This window comes from Populus trichocarpa, chromosome 10, assembly GCF_000002775.5.
Source record: "Populus trichocarpa isolate Nisqually-1 chromosome 10, P.trichocarpa_v4.1, whole genome shotgun sequence".
In the NCBI taxonomy this organism is placed as follows: domain Eukaryota; kingdom Viridiplantae; phylum Streptophyta; class Magnoliopsida; order Malpighiales; family Salicaceae; genus Populus; species Populus trichocarpa.
This window is the reverse complement of record NC_037294.2, coordinates 21,573,280-21,587,150: the sequence shown is the minus strand read 5'-3', so window position 1 is coordinate 21,587,150 and position 13,871 is coordinate 21,573,280. Positions and strand designations below refer to the sequence as shown.

The 13,871-nt window shown below is 34.8% G+C and overlaps 2 protein-coding genes and 1 non-coding gene across 4 annotated transcripts; 1 reads left to right on the top strand and 2 right to left on the bottom strand.

Moving 5' to 3' along the window:
* Nucleotides 1–517: 517 nt before the first annotated feature.
* LOC7491637 (trihelix transcription factor PTL) lies at nucleotides 518–3,452 on the bottom strand. 2 transcript variants are annotated; one of them, XM_052456150.1, is made up of 3 exons: nucleotides 3,148–3,449; nucleotides 2,754–2,948; nucleotides 518–2,019 (listed from the first exon to the last, which is right to left on the bottom strand). In XM_052456150.1, the coding sequence occupies exons 2-3, from the start codon at nucleotides 2,912–2,914 to the stop codon at nucleotides 771–773; spliced, it is 1,410 nt and encodes a 469-aa protein (XP_052312110.1). In that variant the 5' UTR covers nucleotides 2,915–2,948; nucleotides 3,148–3,449; the 3' UTR covers nucleotides 518–770. The 2 variants fall into 2 exon arrangements, with proteins under 2 accessions (XP_052312110.1, XP_002316512.3); XM_002316476.4 differs by having other exon boundaries at nucleotides 2,754–3,452.
* A 4,464-nt stretch (nucleotides 3,453–7,916) lies between these two features.
* On the top strand, nucleotides 7,917–7,990 carry TRNAR-UCG (transfer RNA arginine (anticodon UCG)). The gene has a single exon. It is a non-coding gene; the product is annotated as a tRNA-Arg (tRNA).
* A 1,970-nt stretch (nucleotides 7,991–9,960) lies between these two features.
* LOC7477188 (uncharacterized RNA-binding protein C1827.05c) lies at nucleotides 9,961–12,936 on the bottom strand. The gene is made up of 9 exons (XM_024611196.2): nucleotides 12,687–12,936; nucleotides 12,495–12,609; nucleotides 12,345–12,400; nucleotides 12,184–12,231; nucleotides 12,005–12,102; nucleotides 11,689–11,758; nucleotides 11,459–11,569; nucleotides 10,315–10,399; nucleotides 9,961–10,227 (listed from the first exon to the last, which is right to left on the bottom strand). The coding sequence occupies exons 1-8, from the start codon at nucleotides 12,789–12,791 to the stop codon at nucleotides 10,349–10,351; spliced, it is 654 nt and encodes a 217-aa protein (XP_024466964.1). The 5' UTR covers nucleotides 12,792–12,936; the 3' UTR covers nucleotides 9,961–10,227; nucleotides 10,315–10,348.
* Between the last annotated feature and the right edge of the window lie 935 nt (nucleotides 12,937–13,871).

The following is a 13,871-nucleotide window of genomic DNA, read 5'->3' as shown; positions in this document are numbered from 1 at the left end:
TTCGTATAATTCAAATAAAACCAGGTTATTAAGTTCTTCGATGCTAAACCAACCTTTCCATTCTCCCATGCTTGGATGAGTGAAGTGAAGTTACATCCCTTCAGTCCTATTGTTTTTTTTTTTTTTTAAAAAAAAAAACAATATCCATTAAAGAGCGAACAAATTTGGAGGTCAGCTAGCTTGAGCAGTCAATTATTACTGAACCAGGCCATGATGAGATCATTCTCATGGAGGTTCTGTCAATAACTTCTAAAAACAATTTTAAATTCAACTTTTATAAAACTTTTTAGTTTCACTGTTAACAAATACTTTATATTAATAAGTATCGACTAGTTTTTTAATATTAATATATTAAAATTATTAAAAAAATACTAAAAATTCAAGACGAATACATTTTTAAAACCAAATCACTCGTATTTAATTACTTGGAAATTAAAAAAAAAATTATAATCAAGTTTCTTAGCTAAGAACCTAAATAAATTAAAATAAATGATTAGCTAGAAAATAAAAAACCATATAAAAAAAACCATTTTGTTTTTAGTAAAAACCCTCAGCCCTTTATGTTCTGGCCACGAAAGACATGGATTTCATGGTCTAATAAACTCTCCCTAGTCAGTTCTTAATTACTTACACAAATGAACAACCTCATCCCCAAATGTCACACAATATGGCAATAGCTACCACCTTAAGTCTCATGATTAACAAGTTAATTGACATCTATAGAACTAATCAAGAAAAACAACTGAAAATATCATCTAATTAATTATTAATTACTTGTGCCAAACTTGCTGGTTCTTCTCCTTGTTGAGCTTCAAGTCAAACTTGTTAGTATTCCACAAATGCTGCTGCTGATCTCCTTCATTTATTTGAACCTGAAAGCAGCTGTTATCATTCACTTGAGTACCCAAATAAGAATTAGAAGGCGATGAATTCATGCCATTATAGGATTCAAGCAGCTGAAAATAATCGTTGGTCCTTAAATCCTGATCTTTCCGCTTCTTGTTAGACTCTGTTGTCATGTTAAGGTAGATATTCATGCTTTCCCATTTCTCCTTACACTCGTCCACACTCCTATCATAGCCTAAACTAGCCATTTCTTCTGCTATCTCTTCCCAAAGTCCTTCATTCGAATACCCACTTTCTTGAAATCTTGATTCCATGGAAGTTCTGAGCTGTATGAAGCTTAGAATCTCGGGCTCGGTCCATATAATGTTGTTGAACTTGTCTTTCTGAATCTTTTTAGCACTAGTGCTGTCCTGGTTGTTGTTGTGCCTTTGAGTTGCTACAGCAATATGCTCAACTGACGATGACAGTTCGGGTCCTTTCTCTGCATGTTTCTTCAAGGCTTCCATTAATGCACTATCTCTAGATTCAATCCATGCTCTCTCTTTAGCCCAAAATTCATGTTCCCGATCGAACCGAGCCAACTCTTGCTTTGTCCACTCTTCCTCTCTACACATTCTCTCATACTCTCTATCTTCAATGGTCTTCAACATTTTCTCCATCCAGGCATCTTGTTTCTCCATCAACTTCCTCATCTGTGAGTCCACAAAGTCCTCAACTTTTGTTCTCCAACTCTTTTTAGGCCCTGCAAGACTTTGGCTCTCATTTACCCCTTTCTGCTTTTCCGTTGATCGGTTCATCATGTTGTAAGCAATAGCTGAAAGGTCATCATCATTGTTTTCTGACGAGGAAGTCTCAAATTCAGACGTGTTGGAGAAACTCAGACTTTCACTATGCTTGTTTTCTTGAAATGTTTCTTGACTTTCTTGGTTGATGGTGTTGCTCAATGGAGTTTGATAAAGAAGAGTGTTGTTTGCAAAATGGGTTTCCGAGGCTGGAGCTTGGTTGCTGGGTTCTCCATAAAGGGCTTCAAGCTGTCTAAAGAACCTGTAGTGCTTCCCATCTTGTCTCCCAGCTTTACCTTCCTTGGTCTTCTTGTAGTACTTGTACAAGTTCTCAAACTTCTCTCTACATTTCTTGCCACTTCTCTGATACCCATGTTCCTCGGCCATGATCCTGATTATCAGCAAAGTCAAAATGACTCAATATTACTACTAGAATAAGAAACAGTATTATATGTAAAAACAGGCAGACAAGTACAAATTTCAAAGTAAAGAAAAACCTAGGTAGAAATTCCGTGTCTGTCTATACTAATAATACTATCACACAAAAACAAATCCTTATTAATTAGTTTATTGACCATCATTTTTTAGTAATTAAAGCATTAAATACTCAAAAACATTCTTCTTGGCATGTAATTAATGAAGATCCCACCACTTAAGTTATGATCTTGTCTCTCTTTAACTTCATTAACTAGTTATTTCTACCTCTCTCAAAGGAGGAGGAGGGGGAAGAAGAAGAAGAAGAAGAGACTAGCTAGCTAGCACTTCCAATACCCCAATTGCTCCCAGGAAGTTCATAACAGAAACTTAATTAGGAAAGAGATTATGATATCAAAAACCAGTAAATGGCCATTAAAAGGAAATCACAAAATGATCTCAAGAGAAGATAATATCAAATAAGCAATTAAAATTGATTCAAATTAAGCTTGAGCCCTTGACACAATGAAAAGAAAAGAAAGAAAAAATCCATATTGTTCACTTCATGACAAAACCAAATTAGGGTTTCCTAATCCAGTATCAGCAATGCAAGAAGTAGCTAGCTAGAATAAGAAACACTAAAAGGAAAAGGATATTACACAAAAGGATTCGGTAGAATTTATATGGCATGAAAAAAAGAAAGCATAGTACCTAGAAACCTCATCCCATAATGGACCTTTTTGATTAGCCTCCTTGAACCTGGAATCGAGCCTAGATCTGATCTCAAGAAGTGTAAGAGTCTCTTGTCTTGGCCATCTACTATTATTGCCTCCATCATTTCCAATCCACCCAGCAGCAGTAGCATTTTCCATTTCTACTCCGTATAGTGTACCAGCACCAGCTGAACTGCTAGTACCAATTGTAGCACTAGTTATAGTATTATTAGTAGTAATATTAGTGGCATTGGTGCAATAATGATCATGATGACGCCCGCCAAGCTTGACTAAACCACTAGGCAACATTGCTTCATGACCAACCATAATGGACTCAAAGTGGTGTGTTTGTGGTACAAGATTCCTACTTTGAACAAAGAATGGCTCGTTACCTTGCTGGGTTCCTTGAAAATGAGCTCTTCCGGCCACCAGTTGCCGGAGATCTGGCAGTCCGTACTGGTGGTGGTGTTCACTCATTTCCTGCTACTTCTACAACCCTCCCACTAGGTTTTGAAACCAAGAAAATCTTACAGACAGAGAAAGAAAAGGAGAAAGAGAGATTTTTTTTCTCTTTTGTTGGGGGGCTTAAAATTATAAAGCTAGATGAATGGATAAATTTGGAACTTTGTTCTTGGGGAGACAGGATCCGAGTCTACCGCACCTTTTCATCACTGCTACTTCATTTTTTTTTTTTTTTTTGTTGAAACACTGCTACTTCATTAATCTTTCTCTTTCTCCCTGTCTTTCTATCTAGAAAGAGAAGGAGAACATTACGTAATGTGTATGGACCAACTAGATTGTGACAAATGTCAAAGAATTACACGAGGATGATAACCCACTATTCAAGCTCTGATCAGATGACGCGTGTACAGTGTTTTGGATTTGACCTTTTGACCGACCATTTTGCTTCCTGTCCTTAACATACATGATCATCAGTTTGGTGCCCTAGAAGAAGCCATATTGCTTGCTAGCTCAACCCTCCGACTGTTGGTTCGGGTACTAACTTATATTTTGCTAGCTACTACTAACTTATATTTTGGGTTTGAATTATCTAAAAAAACTAAGGTTATAAAAAGGATTTTTTTGTAAATACTACTTTAATAATTAAACTTATAAATATATATAGTATAGTATAGTATAGTATAGTAGATTCACACATTCCAATCTTTGCAAGTTTAGTGGTGGGTCAATCTCTCTTGTTCGTCATCATTGGTTAAGTTATTGATTCAAAAGTCAACATTCTTTAGATTTAACCATACCGGAGTGAGAAAGTTTAACTTGAATTTAGGCTATGCTTGTTCATTAATGCCATCTATAAAGTATTTAATAATTGTTGTGTAGATAATGATAATGTTTTATATTATTTAATTTATTTAATCATGAGTAAATTCTGTATACAAAGCATCTAGTATATAACCGCGTTTAGAAAACGCTAGTATTTTATATTATTTAGTTTTTTCTCGTATCATCATTATAATATTAAACATACATTAAGAATAAAATATTATATTTTCATTCAAAACTTTTATTGCCGCAATTAATATATATCTGAAATGAAATGCTAGCTGTCTATGGAACTAGAGATTTTGGCAGTGCATGGTGCATTGTGATATTGATTAACAAGCAGTAAAAAGAAATTGTATGAATGTCTTGGGAGGAAGAGAAAGAGAAAGAGAAAGGTATGTTCTTTTTTCATGCTTGCCCACCACACCTCAACACACACTTAGAATCTTGCGTCACTGACCATATGAAGAGGATCGAAGCAAAGGTAGAGAGATACGAGCAGCATGCAGAAAGTTCCTGCCATGAGGAGGGCATGATGTGAACCTTTTAATTCCTTCCTCGGTATAATGCATAATGCATATACAGAGAGAGAGAGAGAGAGAGAGAGAGAGGTTGCGACATGGAAATAGGGTAATTAAGATAAAATCAAAACTAGCCTTAATGTTTTACTCTTTTAATACATAATCTGATATTAAAATGAAATAAAAAGAATTATATTGAAATTTGAAATGTTATGCTATTTTTATTTAATACTCATATTTTATATGATGAAGACATAGTTTCTTTTTTTAAAAAAAATAAAAATAAAAATCATTGGTGACTAGTGTGAGAAAATGCTAGATGTTTTGTAATTTTATCTCATTATATATATATATATGTGTGTGTGTGTGTATATGTATGTATGTATGTATGTATGTATGTATCCTGCAAGATATTAATGAACAACATAAATAACAATAATTGAGAATTAATATATAATCATAGCTATTTAATTTAAACCATTGAAGTAAGATATTAAATTAAAAAAAAAAAAAACTCTCAACACTTCGTTTGAGTTCAGATTAATCCACTATAAAATCTAATGGTGCAAAACGGGTTTGGGTCTGTATATGAAAGGTTGGTTACTGTAGATCCCAGTACTATAAAAAAGAAAAAACTTTTCTTTTATTGATAAATATCTCGATTGCTTTGCTTACTCGACTAGAAAGGCAACGTCTTTCCTCATTTCATTAATTTCTCTTCCCTGATAGAATTAAAACTACAACTTTTAACTCTTCAGGCACTCGGGTGCCTCAAGTATAGCCAAAAAGTCAAGTGATACTATTTGGATTTCATTAGCCGTTACGATTTGGGATTTAAATTTTTTTTAAAAAAACCTAGATTATTACATCAAACTTGGATCTAGGTTTTAATTTTATATAAAAAAAAATCATAATTTTAATCCCAGTAACTTTTATTAGGCTGTAATTCAAGTTAATTACTCAAATTTAACTAGATTAATCAATATTAAAATTCAACCAGATTTGATCGGTGGGGTAAGCATCAAGAAAGGGGGAAAAAAAGGGAGGGGCAATTTATAATAGTGGCCTCACACTCAAAAAAACTGAAACCTTAGTTGTCTTGTTCATGTGTCAACAAGAAGTGAGTTGTCCCTGAATCTCTTATATCATCAATGTTTCTCACGTAAGATTGGAAGAGCAAAGAATCTGAATCACCTCCTAAGACACTTGTCAGACCTGGTTACTTACCCCAGACGTTGCTGACCCTATCGAAGTGAAGTGACATCCCTTCAGTATTGTTTTTCTTTATTAAAAAAAAAACAAAAAATATCCATAAAAGAGCCAGCAAATTTGGAGGTCAGCTAGCTTAAGCAGTCAATTATTACTGAACCAGGCCACGATGAGATCATTCTCATGGAGGTTCTGTCACTGACGACTTCTCCTAAACAATTTTGCATTCAACTTACTGCATGCTACGTACGTACTAGAATATGAATATTCGATAATGTAAGTTTCACGCGACAATGTTAAGTACAGTTTTTTACACAGTGAATAAGTTTTAACTGATATTATATTGGTTAATTTATTAATTAGATTGAGATATTTTTCACCAATCAATGGAATTTGTGTTTAAATGTTTCAAAACAGTTTTTTAAATGTGTGTTTGAACCATTTTTATATTTTTATAGTATCACTGCATATTTTTTAGAATAAGCTAGTTCACACATGCATGCATGCATTAATTTTTTTATATAATTAATCAATATTATATTCTGAATCATAGGTTAAGCATGCCTTGGCCAAAGCTCAAGTCTTCGATTTCAAATTGAATTTTGATCTAGTTAAATCAAGTTAATTTTAGATTAATTTTTTTCTAAAAAAACACAGCCTAAATCTGGAGTTATATTCTAAATTAGCTTCTCAGATTAGACCGAATTCAATATCTGTGATCATAGCTGAATTTTTATCCGATTCATGATTTCGGTGCATCATCAGACTTTTCATTATTATAGCTGGATTTTTTACTTATTTTTACAAAATTTAATGTTTCTATATTAAAAAAAAAAAAAAAAAACGATTTGAGCACTCATTGCAATGATGCAAAAGAACTGTGGTGGCCAATAAGAGAACGAAAAACTGTCTTGCATAAAGATGGATGTCCTGGAATGCTTTTAAAGGCAATCTTGAAGGCATACTAGCTAGGCGAAGCATTTTTTTTGTAATTAAAAGGCACTGAAAGAATGAATGTTGATTGTCAAAGATCATATCTGACCTGGAAGATATAATAAAGCAAATGATTAAAGTAATGAAAATGATTTGGGTGGGTGGATTTATTGGTAAGATGGGAGACCTTGTCATCCATGAAGGGAAGATGGGTTTGTCTATGCCTAAAAGGGTAATTGTGTGGATCCTCATTTCATATAGCTGGACATCACAAACACATCATGTCAAACTATTGTACGAACAAGTTGAGAATGTGGTGGGGTTCCTGATTTGGAAATGGACTGGCTGGTGATGGATCGGATGTAGACTATGGAGATCTGCATATTGATTCTGAGAGAGAAGAAGAAGAAGAAAAGGGGAGGGTCCTTTTTCTAAGACTATCATTGGATAATCTCTTGTTTTGCCTTTTGCCACCCGATTCTCTTGATGAGTTTTACATGCATTGGACGGCCCAAATGCAACGGTAACAAGAAGAAGAAAAGGTCATGATATTAGGAAATTACAGAAATGCAGTAGATATATTTATAAAGAAGGGTAGCTTTTGGAAGTAGTAAGAAACAGAAAGGTGCCCAAGACTCCACTGGTCTTGAGTCTTAACCTAGCTGTGCCCTAATTAACCATCGGAGCTGTGGAGGAGAGGCCAGTTAGGTACAAAACGGAAAGTGTATATTGTCGAAAGCAAAAGACAATATTGATGTACTAGAAAGGCAAAGGATTTTCACTCGGTCGAAAGCCTAGCTAGGCCCCTAGCGGGGCTTGTGCCAGCCTATGACATTCTTTTCTTTTCTTTTCTCAACAAAAAACTATCATATAAAACTAGGGATTCTAATACAAGCTGGTTTTGTGTTTGAAATACGGAACCAAATGGAACTGGAGTTTTGAGAATTGGGGAAGGGGGGGTGGGCTATTCCCCTATCCTATTTCATAGCCCACGACCCATTTGATATTCCATTGGTTAATATATATAAACCTTCAATGCGATTTCTAGTGGACAAAACACATCAATGTCATGAAGCAAATTAAGTTTAGGTCTTTAACATTGCTAAATTGCTAGATGCCATACCTTTTTGCCTTCTATGCGAATATGAAATGCTCCACAACTCCATTTGAGAAGCATGCATTATATAACCTTTATTGCTTAAACACCTTCGAAGGACCGCATAGCGCAGTGGATTAGCGCGTTTGACTTCGGATCAAAAGGTCGTGGGTTCGACTCCCACTGTGGTCGGTTTCAAGTTATTTTCATTTTTTATCTATTTTTTTTAATTCCTGATTAACCAGGAATCAATATAAAAAAATTGAAAAAAAAAAAAAAAAAACTGTTCTAAGAGTTGTATGTTATATTTTCCAACTTTTTTTATTTTTTTTAATTCGATATGCCATTGATAAAATGTTAGGGCTTGATTTTTCCTTGCACCCACAAATCCCTTCATTTTCAAGAACCCCTCTTCTCCATCCCCAACCCACTCTCCCTCCCGCTTCTTTCCCTCTCAAAATCTCCAAGAAAACCCATCCAAGACTCGTTTTTGCACGAACCAACAACAATAACGACCCAGCTCAAGAACCCAAAGAACCAGAACAAGAAAAGAAAAATGGGTCTTCCAATAACAGTGGCGGTGGTTATGATTTGAAGCAAGATCAGCCACCTCCCTTATTCGATATCAAGTGGGGTGATTTGTTACTGAACCCAGATCCCGATAATATCTTGGCCGTTGGATTAACTGGTTTGTTGTCCTGGGCTAGTGTTCAAGTTCTTTGGCAGCTTTTCGTTATCGCTTTGGCTATTCTTGTTGCTGCTGTTAAGTACTCTTTCATTGCTGCTCTCCTTATTTTCATCCTCATTACTCTTCTTTGAGGGTATTTTACTCCTCCTTGGAGTCTTTCTTGATGGTTGTAATAATTTATTGAATTTTATATTTGGCATGCGTTATTGGTTCTTGGGAATTTACTGGCAGAAATTATTGTCTTTCGTTTTCTGTTGTTGAACCGTACAATGCTTTATGGTTGAAGTTGCTTTTATATATCATTGGAGAGGTTATGTAGCTCCTTGAACTTGTCCCACTTGTTCAAGTACTATGTTATTTAATGAATTATTGAATGGAGAAGCAGAATCCATGTAGCTGATTTCAACTTGTTTGGAGCTAAGATTTACTAAAATCTGGGTGGAGCCAAGTTGTATCCTAGCTACTTGTTTCAATATGGTGTCACGAAGTTTGTCTGAAGAAGGAACATCAGTAACTTATTCCAGCACTGCACTTTCCTTTTGATGGGTTGCTTCGTTGGTTAAATTTGGGTAAAGAAGTTTAATGTCAGAGAACTTTTTTTGTGATCACTTCCTCAATAGTAGAGAGATGGACACAAGAGTAAATGCAGCTCTCTTTAGTAGTTATAGCTTAAACATCATAAAATCTCTTAAGAAAGTATACAGATTTTTCGGTTCACCATTGCGTTCAGTATAATTAGCTTTACCTGAGAAGAGTTTGAATCCTGTGTATGATCAATTCTATCTGGCAATGTCAATTGTCGTGTGTCTTCGAATGAATTAGTTGCAAACGAATGGGAAAAGAGAAAAAAAGAACCTGAGCAGGTAAAAGAAAGGTCCAAGAAGCAGAAAGTTGGTTATAATGTGGGAAAGTCGTCTGCTAAAAGCAACACTACTTCTCTGTTGTCATGGGTCAAATTGTGAACAAAAAAATATTCAATTGGCGATGTTCCCTCGCAGATAATCGGTATGAAGACGCACAATTGCAAACGATCTGCACGCCTATGTAGAGATAGGCGTGTCGTCTGGTGCTGCAATCTACCGTCTCAAGTTTGCTCGGTGCATTCAAGCAGAGCATAACTGGAAGACACTTTTATCATGTGAATTCCCAAGCATCCATAACTGTTGAACATCTCCACTCTAATCTGCTATATGAGGCTCGCAGGCGACAGGAGCTGGGCTATGAACTATCTTTTAAATGGTAAGATACCATCTGTCATGCTTTACGAAATAATCCTGCTGAGGCAGATGGATTGCAACACTAACGGTTTGTCAATGTTGTCAATTTGAACAGTAAAGCCAGGAGGCGAGGGAGGCCCCCCCCCCCCCCCTTTTTTTTTCATTCGTAGCTTGTATGCCAAAAACACTATGGAAAAAGAGAATGAGCAGTAGCCAGAAATGATATCAGTGGGAAACAACCAAAAAGAAGCAAGGGATATTCGGAACAAGACTGAATTCAAATAAAATAAAACCCACACAAATTTTCTACTTTGACATTAAATAATCCTAGCATCATCGACTAGTGGATTGTTAGGATAAGATTTGTGAAAAAACAGCTATAACATATAGAAGCAAAAGGTCAGATACAGGCTTCCATGTCTACATTCAGAAACTTCTCCAAACAGCTGGATTCACCATTTGAGATGGCAATATACTCTTGCATCACAGTCCTCCCTTACTTCCTTTTCTCGTTGACAAAAAACCTAGCAGGAGAAAGTGAGAGTGAGCATCCACTGAACTCATGTAAGGTGCAAAAGCTGATATACGCTACAAAAAAAATGAAAAATTACCACAACAGTGATTCTCAAGGAATTCCACAGAATCCTAATCTTGGCTGAACTTAATCTTCTTTGGCACACACTTGACATCACCAACCTGCAAAAAAAGGAGGGTGGCATAAAATATTTTGATCAGTCATAATACATAGATACCAAAACAAAGGCAGAAAGATCCATTCTTGGTTTGTACCACAACATGGCAATAAATAATCATCACCACGGAATTCAATGCTTTTATGCTAAACTTCATTTCTCTAAACCATCAAAGTAATATTCATAAAAGTAAAGAAAAGGTATTGATAGCCACTATTCACTATGAATAGAATTTTTACACCACAGATAAAAATGATTCTATACAACCAAGGTAAGCTTAAGAGTGGCCCACCAATGGCAAACAGAGTCGAATAGCAGTAAACGCTATTCGTGAAAGAGAAAAATATGTAGGGACTATGCTGGAAAGAACAGGCGGGGGGGTTTATATACATGATTTTGTTTTGATCTACGAACGAGTGGTTGAACAGAAATATTCTGTGCCACCATGTTCAAAGGAATCTGAAAGCTTTTATATCCTGCATTTTGTCTTACAATCACATTTCTTGAGTCACCCAACAATAACTAGGATGACATGCTTACAGATCAGAGAGAAGCTGACTTGTATCAAATGAGTATGAGCATCAGAGACAATATATGCATTCAAAGTATTTGTTACCATCTAAGATAAACAGAAAGCTCAGCAGCATTCTAAGTGAGTCAATATTCTATTTCCAAGAAAGTACAACTGATCACAGCTCCATGCTAAATGCAAGAGCAGTTATGGTCATGGTTCAAACAAGGAATCTATTGGAATCAGGGATGCAGGAAAAGGGAAGAAATCTTGGGTGAAAAAGACCACTATGAGTATTGGAAATTTTTCATATCACTCAGCAGTTAGAGATCTGATCCGTAGACTCAAGAATACAAATGTTTGTTGTGTACATGGTAATGCTTTCCCATTGACATCAACTAGACTGGTGAGATTGACTAAAGCAATGGAAAAAATTTATTCTAAATCTTGATGCTAGACATAGCAGGCTGATTTCCTTCTCCTGTTCCTTTTCCCCAATTATCTTTGTACTTAGTCAAGTATTAAAAGGAGAAAAATGATAAGAGCTCTTACAAATTCCGGGCACTCATAATCCAAACCAGCAGCTTCTATCTTTTTTCGTCGCTTCTGATCTCGCTTCATAATCCTGCCCACCAATCTTCTGTGCTCATCAAGTGTTCTCTCCTGAATAGCCATAGCACAAAACAAAAGGGTTATCAAGCAATGGTCAGAAATAACATTTTTCCTTCTATAGCATGAAAACTATAATTCCTCATGATTATCACTTCCTATCCACTGCATACCTTGTTCTGTCGTTTTCTTTCGGTTTGAAGCCGGTCCACAGGGTTGAAACGATAATTAAAACCTTTCCATCTATGTGTCCCCAAAAAGAAAAAGGAAAAACAAAATGAGTAACCATAGCATATGGGGGAGGCAACCAAAGTAAACAGTATAGGATTCTGTGTTTATAGTTTCCAAGTTCACATATCCAAGAATTTAGCCAATAAAGAAAGAATAAAACCCATCAGCAGGATATAATCGGTGAAAGCCTACGGAAATAAATCACATGATGCTATCTTTCCTTTGCACTATGTAAAGTAAAAAAGATAAATTGCTTACAATTTAGGATGAACATGCTCCTGTGGAATAACATAGACTTGCAAAAGATGCTCAAACAACAGATAGTTATGCATACATTCAGCTACAACTTCTGCCACCTGCAATCAGCAAAGGGGTTTTGTTATAAATCCTCAGAAACATCAACATTCAACCAATACTACAATTTTAAAATCTACAACCTCAGGATCTTCAAATTCCATGAATCCAAAATGCTTTGATTTTCCAGTCTGCCAAAAATCACACATACAAACACCAAGTTAGAATTAAAACCACACCAACTACTGCATTTAAGACATCATTAGTCTACATAGCACATACAAAGTACCAAGAAAAGACTAACCTTTTTATTCCTCGCAATTCTCAATCTCTTGATAGTACCGAATTGCGAAAAATAAGCTGAAACATACAACAAAAATCTAATAAACAAAACCACAAAACACAATCTCAACAAAACATAAACACCACCCATTAATAACAAATTAAACCTTACCTTTCATTTCTTCCTCGTAGAAACCATGAGGTATCCTACCAATATACAGCACACCGGACTTCTTTTTCAGCTCTTTCAATTCCGGTAACTTCCGCGCCGGTCCACCTTCTAATGGCTATTTTTTAACACGAAAATAAATTACGAAAAAAAACAAAAAATTTGATGTAAGAAGAAAAAAATTAAAAAACATACCAAGAAATCAGCAGCGGCTTGTTTTCCATTAACTAACTGGGTTGACGTAGAAGAAGAAATTTTGCTCATTTTCTTTTTCAGTGATTTCTTTGCTTTCGCCCCCATGGTAATGAACAAACAGCGAATCGAGAGGAATCTTGTTTGGTTGTCAGGAAAAGAAAAGACGGAAGATATTAGAGAAGGAACAAGAGAGAGAGGAGAGTTAAAGATATAAGACAGAAACTGAGAGTTCTGAGAGATTAGGGTTTAGGGAATATGGACATGGTCTGGGCTTCATGTTTGGGCCAATGTTAAGAATGACCCGACATAGAGCCAGGCCTAATGTAAATATAGGAAAATTTTATGGTGAAACGTTTTGATTATATTTGTTTTTAATAAAAATAATTTTTCAAATTTCATTTTGGCTTTCCATTTTTTTATAAATAATTTATGGTATATATTTTAATTTTTTATTTTAAAAAATAAATTTATTTCATGATTACCACCACTATTGCCTCTACCAATACTGTCATTGTCTCTAAGATGGATTTTTATTTTTTTTCCTATCTTAATATCAATGAAGCAATCAATGACTATATTTAATAATATAAATAATTTAACCGTCATAGATATATAAATTATAGAGATTTTTATATGAATAACCTGATTTAAAATTCTATATTTGTAATATTTTTTAATTTAAATAACATAAAGAAATTCAAAGGATATAAAAAAATTATGAAATGTGATTTTATTATGTCAGTAACTAAGTTCTTGCTCGGTTTAAATACTGGTATATAAAATTGACTATATGCACACATAAACTGACACGTGGACCTTTTTACCTGCCAGCAAGGCTAAGGTACTTTTGCACAGCGAAAAATAAAACTGAATTACACTTCACGGAGGACTAAATTGTGGCGGTACTTAAAGATAAGGACCTGAATTGTTTTTCTCCCGAAATAATAATGCTTTGTTGAGATGAGAACTTATCCATCCATGACTTTAAGTAAGATTTAGATTTATTTTATTTTTTTTATAATGAAAATACATAAACACAATCATGAAACTCAAATTATAATTATTAATACTTGCTCAATAAAAAAATACGACAAAAAGGAGTAATTATAGTTATTGAATAACTTTTAATAGTGAAAAAATTCTATTAACTTTTAATAAAACTGGACGTAATTTTTTCTTTCTTAT

Excerpts from the sequence above, each read along its gene's own strand:
- LOC7491637 (XM_002316476.4), bottom strand. The coding sequence starts at position 3,232 with ATGAGTGAACACCACCACCAGTACGGACTGCCAGATCTCCGGCAACTG. Across the intron at positions 2,020-2,753 it reads TTATGGGATGAGGTTTCTAG|GATCATGGCCGAGGAACATG; the intron begins GTACTATGCTTT and ends GCTGATAATCAG.
- LOC7477188 (XM_024611196.2), bottom strand. The coding sequence starts at position 12,791 with ATGGGGGCGAAAGCAAAGAAATCACTGAAAAAGAAAATGAGCAAAATT. Across the intron at positions 12,610-12,686 it reads AAGCCGCTGCTGATTTCTTG|CCATTAGAAGGTGGACCGGC; the intron begins GTATGTTTTTTA and ends GTTAAAAAATAG. Across the intron at positions 12,401-12,494 it reads CTACGAGGAAGAAATGAAAG|CTTATTTTTCGCAATTCGGT; the intron begins GTAAGGTTTAAT and ends TGTATGTTTCAG.